The following is a 15,072-nucleotide window of genomic DNA, read 5'->3' on the forward strand; positions in this document are numbered from 1 at the left end:
CCGAGAGAGAGCCAGCCCTCAAATCAGCACAGTTCCCAGCATGCCTGCCGCATCTCTGTTCTCTCCCCTCACTCCTGTGGTGACTCATTCCCTGGGTGGCTGTTACAGGCAATATCACGGCATGAGGACCTAGACTGCACAATGGCGCAAGGCCATGCGACTCCTCCGACGTCAATCTTGTCAATGAACTGGAAATGTGGACACTCCTCCAAGTTGTCTGGCTTCTTCCCACATTCCAAAGATGTCCCAGTTGATAGGTTAATTAGTTACAAAGCTGTAATTTGGGCAGCACAGGCTCATTGGGCCTTAAGGGCCTACAAACTTGAAGTATTTGTGAATTAAAAATAAATAAATTATAAACATCCCTACCTCTCAATGCAGTTTCACCTGCCCACATCCTGACCATATCATACCTCATGACAAAAACACCAGCTGTATCTGGTGTGGGAACGATGAAGTGATGTTACAGAGCCCCACTCAGTGAGTAGGCGGCTTTGCCTCCCTAACAGCTCCCCCATTCATTGACGATAACAACCTTTTCCTCAATGTTAAGAGGACAAAGCTGGTCGGTGGGATGGTGTACTCTCTGCATCACTGGCGCTGAGGTGGAAATAGTTGAGAGGTGCCAGGTTGCTGATGTAAAACTCACCATTAATTTGTCCACTCTGAAGCCAAAAGAAATGATAATTGACTTCAGGAAGGCAAGAGGTCACAAACAAGACCCACTATTCATAAATGGTGAAGTGGTGGAAAGAGTCTCCGGTTTCAAGCTTTTGGTGATGAACATAACCCTTTGGTCCATCAACACAACATCGGCACAACAGCGACTGCACTTCCTGAGGTGCCTAAGGACAGTCAATCTGCCTCAAAAATTGCTGGCCAACTTTTATCGATGTGCAATAGAGAGCATACAGACATATGGAATGTCAGTGCGGCACTCTGGACAGAGCACAAAGCAGTCCATCAGGTGACTAGAATGGTTTAGCACATCACTAGGACTCAACTCCAGACCTGGAGACAATCCACCACTCTCAATGCCTATGACACGCTTGTAACACCATTAAAGACCTATAGCATACCAGACACTACCTGTTCAATTTTTTTCCATCAGGTAAGAGACACGGAAAAGTCTCAGCTAAGACAGTAAAACTGTAAAACAGCTTCTTCCCGAGGGTTGTTGTGCAGCTGAATAATGCTACACGTTGGCTTACCAATGGTCTGTAAGTGATATGGACTATTGAAGTCACTTATTACATGTAAGTGTGGGAATTTTTTTTATAAATCAAGCTGTACTGCATACATTGTAAATACCTGTTTTCGCATGGACTGGAGTAGAACTGTAATCTCATCTTGAGCAATGACAATAAAGTTCTATTTTATTCTATTCTAGACATATTCAAAGTTCAAATTAATTTATTATTAAATTACATCTGTGTCACCATATACTACCTGAGATCCACTTTCTTGCAGATGTCCACAATTGAACAATAGGATCAATGGAAATCTGCACACAAAGACCAACAAATAATCAATGTACAAAAGTAGACAAACTGCAAATACAAAAAATAATAATAAATAAATATAATACTAAGGACATGAGTGGTAGAGTCCTTGAAAGCGAGTCCATACGTTGCAGAATCAATTTATTGCTGAGGTGAGTGACGTGGACACTGGCTAAGAAAGCACCCCAATGTGTCTAATTCCTCTAAAGGCTAAGGGAATTTGCCATGATCCTGATGGACCATACCAATTTTTTATAGTTGCATCATTGGAACTGTACAATACAGACTCATTGTAGTTTGGTATATCAAATCTACTCAAAGCCCCTCAAGTAACTGCAGAGAAGAGAGAACGCAGCCCAGTCCATCATGTAAATCAGCTTTCTGTCCATAGAGCCTGTTAACACTTCTGTTTTCATGGTAAACAAACCAACATAATCAAGGACAGTGTCACCCTGGTCAGTCTCGCTTCTCCTCCCTGGCCTCTCCCATCAGACAGAAAATATACAAACCACCAAGGTCAAAGGCAGCTTCGATACGACTCTTACAGGACTCTTAAACAGACCTCACATACACTAAAAAATGAACTCAATTTCCCAATCAACCATGTTGCAGCCCTTGCACTTTAGGGGTCTACTTGCATTGCATATTCTCTGTACCTGCAACACTTTATAAACGCAAGAGGTTCCACAGTTGCTGGAAATCCTGATGAAGCAGCTTGCACGAAACTTTGGCATTTTATTCCTCTCCGTAGATGCTGCCTGACCTGTTGAGTTCCTCCAGCAATTTTGTGTGATGAAATACTATAATCTGCATTTGTTTTTTTTTGTTTGACTACCTCAATATAATTCTGTATGAATGATCTACTGGGATGGCACGCAAAACAAAATCTTTTCGCTGTATCTCAGTGCATGTGACAATAAGCTGTATCTCAGTTCATGTGATAATGTGGAGCAGCATGGTAGTGAAGTGGTTACCACAACACTTTACAGTACCATTTACCCGGGTTCAGTTTCTGCCACTGTCTGTAAGGAGTTTGTACCACATGAGCTTCTGCCAGATGCTTGTTCCATTATCCTCAAACAGTCCAAAAACACACCTATTGGTAGGCTAATTGGTCATTGAAAATTGCCCTGTGATCAAGCTCGGATTAAGTTGGAGGTTGCTGAGCTCAAGGGGCCGGAAGGGCCTGCTTCACACTGAATTTCACTAAAAATAAAGAAAATAAAAAATAATAATAATAATAAATAAATACACTCAGTAGCCTGTGGTCTGCGGCTGTAGGCCATCCACTACAAGGTTCAAAGTGTTGTGCATTCAGAGATGCTCTTCTGCACACCACTGTTGTAACACATAGTTATTTGAGTTACTGTCACCTTCCTGTCAGTCTGAGTCAGTCTGGCCATTCTCCTCTAACCTCTCTCATTAACAAAGTCTTTTTGCTCACAGAACTGCCACTCACTGGATTTTTTTTTTCTGCTTTTTTGCACAGTTCTCTGTAAGCTCTCGAGACTGCTGTGCATGAAAATCCCAGGAGATCAGCAGTTTCTGAGATACTCAAACCACCCTGTCTAGCACCAATAATCATTCCACGGTCAAGTCACTTGGATCGCATTTTCCCTTTTCTAATGTTTGGTCTGAACAACAATTGAACCTCTTGACCATGTCTGCATGCTTTTATCCATTGCATTGTTGCTACATGATTGGCTGATTTGATATTTGCATTATCGACCAGGTGTACAAGAGCACCTAATAAAATGGCCACTGAGTATATTTCAGACCAAAGATCCACATAGAGTACTTTCATTAACTCTTAATGTAGTTGGCTACCGAATGTTTATCAAAATCAATTTCTAAACAGAAACTCTAAATATCTTGATCTTCTTCCCTTACAGTTGTTCTCCTCAATTCAGATCATCTCCGAGTTTGATTCTATAGGTATAAGTTGGGGATTCCCACCTTTTTTATGTCATAGACTCTACCATTAACTAAGGAGCCCATAAGAATCCCTGCTTTGTGCTGGGAACTGAGGCTATAACCTGCTCTCAAGGGAATTACATGAGGAGATACAGATGAGTACACATGGGGGAAAATTTATTATTGCCACTTTATACAATTAGAGGCCCAAGCAGAAGCCTCACCACTATCGAGGGCATCTTGAAAAGGCAATGTCTCAAGGACCCTCACCACCCAGGACATACCCTCTTCTTATGACTGCCATCAGGGAGGAGGTGCAGAAACTTGAAGACACACACTCAATGCTTTAGGAATAGCTTCTTCTCCACTGCCATCAGATTTCTGAACGGTCCATGAACACATGAACACTACCTTTCTATCTTCATCTCTTTTTGCATGTTTTTTTCCTTTGTATATTTCTTATTCTAACTTAAAGCAAATTTCATGTTTTGCACTGTACTGCTGCCACAAAAACAACACATTTCATGACATATGTCAGCGATCATAAACCAGATTCTGATTCTAACCTCACAAGCCTAGCTAGATTTTCCAGTACCTCCTCTTCACCATTTTATGGTCCATCAGAATCTGGACTAGATTATATCTTGCTGAGATGCCAACAGCATCTTCCTCACTGTGACATACTTAGAGTTGTACAGTATGGAAACAGGTCCTTCAGCCCACCTCTCCTGTGCCAACCAATATGCTCATCCAAGGTGCTCACGTTTGCTCTTGATTGGCCCCTGTGCCTCAAGCCCTCAAAATAAAGCAAAGCTGTAAGCTCAAAACAGCAGGTTGTTGGTCCTCCGTCTCTCTTCCCCTTGTTGGAGGGAGGGAGAGGGGGAGGGGGAGGGGGAGGGAGAGGGAGAGGGAGAGGGGAAGGGGGAGGGGGAGGGGGAGGGGGAGGGAGAGAGAGGGAGAGGGAGAGAGGGGGAGGGGAGGGGGAGAGGGAGGGAGAGGGGGAGGGAGAGGGGGAGGGGGAGGGGGAGGGGAGGGTGAGGGGGAGGGAGAGAGAGAGGGAGGGGGGAGAGAGAGGGAGAGGGAGGGAGAGGGGGAGGGAGGGAGAGGGAGAGAGAGAGAGAGGAGAGAGAGAGAGAGGGAGAGAGAGAGAGGGGGGGAGGGGAGGGGGAGAGGGAGAGGGAGAGGGAGAGGGAGGGAGAGAGAGAAAGAGAGGGGGGAGGGGAGAGGGAGAGAGAGAGGGAGAGGGAGAGGGAGAGGGAGAGGGAGAGGGGGGAGGGGAGGGGAGGGGGAGGGGGAGGGGGAGGGAGAGAGAGAGGGAGAGAGAGGGGGGAGAGAGAGGGAGAGGGAGAGGGGGAGGGAGGGAGAGGGAGAGAGAGAGAGAGAGGGAGAGGGAGAGGGAGAGGGGAGAGGGAGAGGGAGAGGGAGAGAGGGAGAGAGAGGGGGGAGGGGAGAGGGAGAGGGAGAGGAAGAGGGAGAGGGAGGGAGAGGGAGAGGGAGAGGGGAGAGGGAGAGGGAGAGGGGAGAGGGAGAGGGAGAGGGAGGGAGAGAGAGAGAGAGAGAGAGCAAGTGCTAGTGGATGTGAAACTGCAGGGATGAGTGATGGTTTTTGATGGTCTGTAGATCGTGGTCGCTGGAAGCTTGCTGTTGGTTGGTTGGGTTGATGATTTATGCTGGAACAAGTGTGGGGGGGTTGATGCTTTGCTGTTTAATTCACGCTGATGCAGCTGTATTTCTCTGTTATATTGACTGTCCTGTTGTACGTACTATTTATTATAAATTGTACATTACACATTTAGATGGAGACATAATGTAAAGATTTGTACTCCTCATGTACATGAAGGATGTAATAAAGTCAATTCAATTCAATTCGGGGGGGGGGGGGTGCTTTAGGGTTCTGAAGCTTTCCTGTCATTCATTTTTGGGGTTTTTCTTCTGTTTCGTGGATGTCAGTGAACAATAAGAATTTCAGGTTGTATACAGTACATATTCTCTGATACTAAATGGAACCACTGAACCTTCTTAATCCATGTATCTATCAAAGTGCCTTTTAAAGTAACAAGAGTATCTCAGCCAGACCCTCTTCCACCATGATGAAATGTTTTTTTGGATGTCTGATCAGCACCATTTCTTTTCTTACAATCTGTATTTTCATGCAGTGTCATAGAGTTACAAGAGATAGGAACAGGCTTTTCAGCCAAACTCGTTCAGGCCAGCCAAGTTGTCCATTTGAGCTGGTTGCACTTTCACACATTCATCAGAAGAACCGGAATCAGATTTAGTATCACTGACATAAATTGTGAAATTTGTCATCTTGTTGCATCACTATAATGCAGACATAATGAATTACTGCAGGGTACAATGAAAATAAATAAATAAAGCCTCCAAAAGGTGGTGTCCATCATTAAGGAACCCGATCACCTAGGACATGCCTTGTTCTCATTGCTACCATCAGGAAGGAGGTACAGAAATCTGAAGGAACACACTCAGTGATTCAGGAACAGCTTCTTCCCCTCTTCCATCCAAGTTCTGTGGACGCTGAACCCATGAACACTGCCTCACTACTTTATTTCTATTTTTGCACTACTTATATAAATTAACTATTTTAAACACACACACACATTTACTGTAATTCATATATTTATACTATTAGGCATTGCATCGCTGCTGCTGCAAAATCAACAAATTTTATTACAAATGCCGGTGAGATAAGACATGATTCTGATTCTGAAATAAGTGTATAAGAGGAATGGTGAGGTAGTATTCTTGGTGTTATGGACCATTCAGACCTCTGATGGCACAGGGGAAGAAGCTGTACTAAACACTAAGTGTGGTCTTGAGGCTTCTGTACCTCCTCCCTGATGATAATAACGAGAAGAAGACATAGCCCGGATAGTGAGGATCCTTAATAGTGGATGCCACTCATACCCCTCTAAATCTTCCCTATTCATGAATCTGTCTAAATATCTTTTAAGTATTGTAATCATACTCACCTCTACCACTTCCCTTGGCAGCTCATTCCATGTACCCAAAACCTTCTGTGTGAGAAGGTTAATCCTTGGGTCCCTTTTAAATCCTTCCCCTCTCACCTTAAACTTATGTTCTTTAATTTTAGATTCCACTACCCTGGGAAAAAGACTGAGACTACTGAAGAAATGTATATAAAATGCAAACACACAAACATGCATATAGATGTTTATACACATCAGCCATCAAGGCCACTTCAATGAATGTTGTAAAAATCCCTCCAGTTCAACAATGTACTTTAGTAAGGAAATCTGCGATCCTTACTTAGTGCAACATACATGTGACACCAGATCTATGCAATCTGGTTACTAATTACCCTCTGAATGGCCTTGCCAGCCAATCAATTCAATGGTAATTGGGGGAATAGGCAATAAATAACACCACCAGTGACACTTACACTCAGAGGCTGCTTTATTAGGTACTTCCTGTAACTAACGAAGTGGCCACTGAGTGTATGTTTGTGGTCTTCTACTGATGAAGCCCATCCACTTCAAAATTCAATGCGTTGTGCATTCAGAGATGCTCTGTGCACCATTTTGAGTTACTGTCAGCTTAACTATTTTCCTCTGACTTCTCAGATTAACAAGGCGCTTTCAGCCACAGAAAAGCTGCTCACTTAAATGCTTTTTTTTTGTCTTTTGCACCATTCTCTGTAAACTCTAGAGCAGGGGTTCCCAACTTTATTTTATGCCATGGACCACTACCATTAACTGAGGGGTCCGTGGACCCCAAGTTGGTAACATCAGCAATAGAGGCTACTGTGCATGAAAATCCAAGAGATCAGCAGTTTATGAGATACACAAACCACCCCATCTGCCACCAATAATCATTCCACAGTCAAAGTTACTTAGATCACATTTCCTCCCCATTCTGATGTTGGGTCTGAACCACACCAGGTCCCTTGACCACTTCTGCATCCTTTTATGCATTGAGCTGCTGTCACATGATTGGCTGATTAGATATTTGCATTAACAAACAAATGGTGGAGATGTACTTAATAAAGTGGCCATGAGCGTAAATCCTTAATGAAGTCAACCACTTCTCTCATAACACAGCATGCTTGGTGCACCACAGACCTACCTTTAATTTCTTCACGAGGTTCATGTAGGCTCGCTTGTTTTCCTCTGATCCCCCTTGGGAGGCACTTGATAGATCTGATGCCAGGGTCCCATTTATCAACACACCCAACATGTCCAGCACAGTGGTGAAGAGCTCGCTGAGAGAGGCAAAAGAAAGGTCAACTGCACCACATTCAATTGCATTAGGACAAATAGTCAGCAGTTTAGATAGTTCTGAATGAAACACACACACCTAGAAATTGTACCACACTTAATGGAGGCAAAAAAAAACCAAAAGTCAAAAGGTAGCAGTGACAGCTCCTCTTTGCAAAAAAAAAGAGCTGGGTTGGGGTTGGTTTGGAAGAAAATCGATAGAGGGTTCTTCCACCACTGGAAAGGGAGCAGTTATGTGGGTGAAGAGCCCCTCAATTATGGTAGTGGTGCACCAGTTCAGGAGGATTGGTCATATTGGTTTTCAGGAATTTAATAGAACTCTCCTTAAAGCATTGACTATGAATGTTAGAATGAAAAGATATTGCGGAGTTTATTTTTGTTAATTTTTTTATGATGGATACATTTTATTTTGATAAAAAATAGTTACTGCTGGTAACCCCACTGCTGTCTGTAAGGAGTTTGTACATTCTCCCCATGAGCACATGGGTTTTCTCCAGGTGCTCTGGTTGGTAAGTTAATTGGTCATTGTAAATTGTCCCAAGATTAGGCAATTGTTAAATTGGGGGATTGCTGGGCAGTGTGGCTTGAAGGGCCTACTCTGCATTGTATATCAACAAATAAATAAATCATCCCTAATCAGCTTCTTAAGAACAGAATATCTGGCCTGTGAGAATCTGCATTGTACAATTTGCTATATTATAATGTCACCAGAATTTCAGTCTCCACTGCACGTAAAACTGTTTGGCAGATCCTGATAGCTTTTCTCCCACTGTTACATCCTTTGTATGATAAAACGGATACAACCTCATGCTCTATCCCATTGTGACTTTGCATCTTATGTCTATCTGCACTGACTTTCTCTAGTTTACCACCAGGGTCAAGGACACCTTCTACCCTTGTTATGTCTATTGATTGGTTCCTGAGTATAAGATGGGCTATTGACCTCACAATCTATGACATTATGACCTTGCACCTGTCTGTTTACCTGCACTGCATGTTCTATGTAGCTGGTTACACTTTATCCTCTACAATGTAAACAAATGAGATTCTACAGATGCATGCAAATCTTGAGGTGCGCGCACGCACGCACAAAGTGCTGGAGAAACTCAGCAGGTCAGGCAGAAACTATGGAGGGGAATAAACAGTTGATACTTTGGGCTGAGATGAAAGGGGCAGAAACCACAATAAGAAGGTGGCAGGAGGGAAAGGACTTCAAGCTGGCAGGTGATAGGTGAAACCAGGTGAGGGGGAAAGTGGGTGGGCAGGGGTGGGGGAATGAAGTAAGAAGCTGGGAGGTGATAGGTGGAATATGTAAAGAATTGTAGAAAAAACATTCTAATAGAGGACAGTGAACCATGTTAGAAAGGAATTCTGTGCTCTTATTGGTTTACCTTGGGCTATGTCAATGCAGTGTTGTAATGAATTGATCTGTATGGACAGTATGCAAGACAAGTTTTCATTGTACCTTAGTACATGTCATATCTCTCTGAAGACGTACCAAAATACGGCAAAGCTCATTAAATACTTCTGTATTTCAGTCAGTTTTGCAGTCAAGAAATATGACAAGCAATTGACATACTGCAAGCTCCTACAATAGTGACTGTGACAAGACAACCTAGGTTTCAAATGATGTATGGCTCATATCTCACGTAGGAAACCCCAAAGGCTAATTTCTAATGAATCTCAGTGGACCTTTTACAACCATTTCTACTATTTAGAATACAAGCGGCTATTGTACAGCTTCCTATCACATCTCTGGGCCTGAATATTACTGTAAATGTTATGGGGAGATCATGTCCTGAACTAAAGGAGTGGTTGGAATGTGAAGGGGCAGTGTGTGGTGGCGTATTCCCTAGAGGGCTTGTTGTAACCTTGATGAAGGAATTGTAAAAATCTCTGCCTGAAAGCCCATAGTTTTCCACTGATGTAACTGGATCATGAGGGATCAGAAGAATTCTAGACACCACGACTTATCATAGTATAGGAGGCCGAGATCAGGTGTACTCAAATGTACTTGTTACTCTCCAGGAAACTTCTGGACTCAAAAATGTTCCATTTGATCACTAATGCATTCATTCTCCACATTGTAAATTAAATGTAATATCACAATTGTTATACAGCCATTAAACAGCCTCATTTTTCAAAAGAAAATACATACACATTCGTTTGGACATCAACGGTTCCTGAGGTAATTATCTGAAGTAGCAAAAGGGCCCAGTCTGTAGTCCACTGGGTACTGCGCTGGACTGTGTCAAACATTCCACCGACCTGGAAAGACAGATTTAAATGCCAAGTGTTATCCCACAACCACATCATCTGCAAATGATTTCAAGGAATATCAATTCATTTCCCAAATGGGCAAAGAAATTTATGGGTTGCAGCAAAGCATAGGTCAAAATGATGCGCTCAGAGAACAGAGCATAGACTCTCTGTCAGCTTTTCTCTGTGTTGAAGTTCACAAAGGCAACAATCAAAACGGCAAGCTGACAAAGACAGCGTGCATATAATGTGCAGTCACCCAGGCAGAACATGGCCCTTGAAAGCTTAACTCTTGTCCAGTCTTATTTTAAGCCCGGGAACCAATGTCACCAACCATACCAAGATAAGATAAAGATGCAAATGAAGGATTCTGAGACAACACTTACTATTGGACAATTATTTTACTAATCCTCAAGTATTATTGTCCTTTAACACATTGACTTAATGGGTTAATAACACCAGAAAGATGTGTTATGATTGGTACTTAAATATGCAAATAATGGAATTCAGACGTGCACAAAATTTCGATTGGATGAATATTTGTTTACAATTAGTCACTTCCTGTATAAAAATGAAATGTTTTTATTCAAACTTCAGAATGGTTTGGTGACAGGGTTGATGCACCATCAATAACTCACACTAAGACGTAAGGCGGGTTCAGTTGCACGAACCTCCTCCAAGTACGATTGGAAGCATGCAAGCCAGTGTACAAAAGCGAGAGCTGCGTCAGGGTCTTGAGGGTCCAAATCAAACCATTCCGGACGTAAAACGGTTTCCATGTTTTAAAACTTCCAGTCAATAAAATTGATGCACCATCAATAACTCACACTGAGATGTAAGGCGAGATATCGGCTTTTATTGACTGGAAGAAGGAACCAGGAGTGAGTGACCATCATACTACGTCCTGGAGACTGAGGCCGAGCGTCAGGCCTCAGATCGCCTTTATACAGGGGCCTGTGGGAGGAGCCACAGGAGCAGTCAGCAGGGGGCATGTCCAGACAGGCACATAGTTCACCACATTCACCCCCCACTTTGTTTAAAAGAGTCCCTATGTGGCGAAGTTTCTTACAAGTCAAGTCTATCAGGTGGTCGAATCTGTCGCTGCGATCTACATAGCATCGGCTGTGATCGCACGGATGCCGGCGACATTGGTGATTGCACAGGGGACGGAGGTTGTGCTTGTTCCAGCCCACTAGGCGCCGGTGATCCTTCACGCATGTGCGAGGCACCTGGTATAAATGTGTACGAAACGCCCGGTATATAAGTGTCGTGAGGAGTCTGTGTAGGGCCTGGTGACTACGGTGTCACCTCTGGTGCAGGGTTCATAGTTACCGGAGAGTGTTCAGGGTAGTGGTCTGCTGCACCTGCGGGTGCCAGGTCGCGGATGGAGACCGTGTCCTCCCGCCCATCAGGTAAGACCACATAGGCATACTGGGGGTTCGCATGTAGAAGGTGAACCCTCTCGACCAGCGGGGAGTATTTATTGCTCCTCACATGTTTCCGGAGCAGCACTGGCCCCGGGGACGACAGCCAAACTGGTAGGGTGGTCCCAGTGACAGACTTCCTGGGAAAAGAGAATAGGCGTTCGCGAGGGGTGGCATTGGTGGACGTACATAACAGAGAATGGATAGAGTGCAGTGCCTCAGGGAGGACCTCCTGCCATCGAGAGACCGGCAACCCTTTTGACTTAAGGGCTAAAAGTGTGGCCTTCCACACTGTGGCATTCTCCTGCTCCACCTGGCCATTACCCCGGGGATTATAACTCGTGGTCCGACTAGTAGCAATGCCCCTAGCTAGTAGGTACTGGCGCAGCTCGTCACTCATAAAGGAGGACCCTCTATCGCTGTGGATATAGCAGGGATACCCGAACAGAGTGAAGAGCTGGCGCAGGGCTTTTATGACGGACTTGGCAGTGGTGTCGGGGCAGGGGATGGCAAAGGGGAACCGTGAGTACTCATCGATAACACTGAGAAAATAGACATTGCGGTCAGTGGAGGGAAGGGGGCCCTTAAAGTCAACACTCAGTCGTTCAAAAGGGCGGGTGGCCTTGACAAGTTGCGCCGTGTCAGGACGGTAGAAGTGCGGTTTGCACTCAGCGCAAATTTGGCAGTCCCTGGTCATCGTCCTGATGTCCTCCAGGGAGTATGGCAGGTTCCAAGCTTTCACAAAATGGTAAAATCGGGTGACCCCCGGATGGCAAAGTTGTGCATGAAGGGTGTACAGCTGGTCGAGCTGTGTGCTAGCACATGTTCCCCGGGATAGGGCATCAGGGGGCTCACTGAGTCTGCCAGGCCGGTACAGGATATCATAGTTGTAGGTGGAGAGTTCTATTCTTCACCGCAAAATCTTATCATTTTTGATTTTGTCCCGCTGTTGGTTGCTGAACAGGAATGCAACTGAGCACTGGTCGGTCAGCAAGGTGAACCTTTTGCCAGAAAGATAGTGCTTCCAGTGCCTAACAGCTTCCACTATGGCCTGGGCTTCTTTCTCCACCGCGGAGTGCCGAATTTCGGAGCCTTGGAGGGTGTGAGAAAAGAATGCTACGGGTCTGCCTTCCTGATTGAGGGTAGCAGCCAGAGCAAAATCGGAGGCGTCACACTCCACTTGGAAGGGAGCGGTCTCGTCCACCGCATGCATCGTAGCTTTGGCAATGTCCTCTTTAATGCAGCTGAAGGCCGCGCGGGCCTCAGCAGAGATGGGAAACGAGGTAGACTTGACCAGGGGGCGGGCCTTGTCTGCGTAATGGGGGACCCATTGGGCGTAATAGGAAAAAAAACCCAGGCACCGTCTGAGGGCTTTGAGAGTGGTGGGAAGAGGGAGTTCTAACAGGGGGCGCATACGGTCGGGATCAGGGCCAATAACCCCGTTTTCCACGACATACCCAAGTATAGCAAGGCGGGTGGTTCCAAACACACACTTGTCCCTGTTATAAGTAAGGTTCAGAGCTGCGGCCACTTGGAGAAATCGTTGGAGATTGGCGTTGTGATCTGGCCAGTCGTGACCACAGATGGTGATGTTATCCAGATAGGGAAATGTGGCCTGCAGTTGGTACTGGTCCACTATCTGGTCCATTTCCCTCTGGAAGACAGAGACACCATTCGTGACACTGAAAGGGATGCGCAGGAAGTGATAGAGACTGCCGCCTGCCTCGAAGGCGGTGTAGGGGCAGTCCTCTGGGCAGATGGGGAGCTGGTGATAAGCGGATTTCAGATCTATTGTCGAGTCCACCTTGTACCGAGCTATCTGGTTGACCATATCCGCGATGCGGGGTAGGGGGTACGCGTCAAGCTGCGTGAACCTATTGATGGTTTGACTATAGTCCACCACCATCCTATTTTTCTGCCCAGTCTGAACAACAACCACCTGGGCCCTCCAAGGGCTTGAGCTTGGCTCAATGATCCCCTCCCTGAGCAGCCGACTGAATGAAGGCCCTGTCTCCCGCGCTGTACCTCCTGCTATTAGTTGCCACAGGCTTAGTCAGGGGTCAGGTTGGCGAACAGCGGTGGGGGAGGGACCTTGAGGGTGGAGAGGCTGCAAGTGGTGTTGGTAGCGCAGCTGTCGGCATGGTTCTGGATGGGATATGTGTGCCCGTGTGTGTGTGTGTGTGATCAGTAGCGGGGTATGTGAAGAAGTCCCACAAAACTGAGGATTCCTGACAGTGAGTGGTGGGAGGGGCCTGTCATATACCATAGTCACACTTTCGAGATGGCTCTGGAAGTCCAGCCCCAATAGCACAGGTGCGCACAGATTAGGCATGACCAGTAGCGCAAAGTTCCGATATTCTGTGCCTTGCACCACCAATGTCGCTACACAACCCGCCCGGATGTCTGCGGACTGCGACCCAGAAGCCAAGTGGATCCTCCGACTTACCGGCCGCGTTGCGAGTCCGCAGCGTTGCACTGTGTCCGGGTGAATAAAACTCTCAGTGCTGCCCGTGTCAAACAGGCATCTTGTCCAGTGCCCCTCCACCAGGATGTCCATCATGGACCTTGCGAGCGGGTGTGGGGCGCTTTGGTCGAGAGTTACAGTGGCCAGAGTTGAATCACCGTCGGGGTACCCGGGAAGCATCGGAGGGTCGGGGGCGGGGTATGTTGACGTTGACAAAGATGGCCACCCACATCTGGGCATGCAAGATAGCGGCCCCTACGTTTCACCCGCAGCGCTGCACTCCGCTCGAGGTTGAGACTTACAGACCTTGGCGAAATGGCCCCGCTTTCCGCAGCTGGAGCAGGTCGCTTCTCGCGCTGGACAGCGTTGTCTAGGGTGTTTTTTGTGGCCACAAAAATGACAAAGCACGGGCTTCTGACAGGCCGCAGCCGTGGTCAGGGTCGGGGAGCTCATGGAATCGCGACTGGCAGCGGCGTTGGCGAATTCGCTCCCGGGAGCCGGCGGTGGGGTCTGAGGTGTCCATGGAACCGGCGGGGAATCGCGCGACTGGACAGCGTCAGCATTATGCAAAGCAGCTTCCAGAGCGTTGGCCGTCTGGATCGCCGAACGTAAGGTAAGGTCGGCATTTTCCAGCAGCCGCTGGCGCATGTACACTGACCTCAGTCCCGTCACAAAGGCGTCTCGCACCAGCAGCTCCGCATGCTGTTCTGCCGTGAGCGTCTTGCAGTCACAAGGTCGGACGAGTGTCTGTAGAGCTCGGAGAAACTCAGCGCACGATTCGCCAGGCCGGTGTTGCCGGGTAGCTAAACGATGTCTTGCGTAGACGGTGTTCACCGGCCGCAGGTACTGTCTTTTGAGGGCGTCCAGTGCCCCATCGTAGGTCGGCAGGTCCCAGATAATGGAGTAAACTTTTGGGGTGACCCTCGAGAGTAGAATTCTGTGCATAACGGCGGGTTCAGTTGTATGAACCTCCTCCAAGTACGATTGGAAGCATGCAAGGCAGTGTTCAAAAGCGAGAGCTGCTTCAGGGTCTTGAGGGTCCAAATCCAACCGTTCCGGATGCAAAACGGTTTCCATGTTTTAAAACTTCCAGTCAATAAAATTGATGCACCATCAATAACTCACACTGAGACGTAAGGCGAGATATCGGCTTTTATTGACTGGAAGAAGGAACCAGGAGTGAGTGACCATCATACTACGTCCTGGAGACTGAGGCCGAGCGTCAGGCCTCAGATCGCCTTTATACAGGGGCC

At 46.5% G+C, this 15,072-nt stretch overlaps 1 protein-coding gene across 1 annotated transcript in view; it reads right to left on the bottom strand.

Annotated features, from left to right (window-relative positions):
• The window catches only part of LOC132406765 (mediator of RNA polymerase II transcription subunit 12-like protein), a 689,991-nt gene that overhangs the window by 93,420 nt on the left and 581,499 nt on the right, over positions 1-15,072 (bottom strand). The window contains exons 35-36 of the mRNA XM_059992729.1: positions 9,831-9,940; positions 7,521-7,656 (exon numbers count right to left, since the gene is read on the bottom strand). Coding sequence (XP_059848712.1) covers positions 7,521-7,656; positions 9,831-9,940 — 246 coding nt within the window. The remainder of the gene's footprint in view (positions 1-7,520; positions 7,657-9,830; positions 9,941-15,072) is intronic.

Source organism: Hypanus sabinus, chromosome 2 (genome assembly GCF_030144855.1).
Source record: "Hypanus sabinus isolate sHypSab1 chromosome 2, sHypSab1.hap1, whole genome shotgun sequence".
NCBI lineage: Eukaryota > Metazoa > Chordata > Chondrichthyes > Myliobatiformes > Dasyatidae > Hypanus > Hypanus sabinus.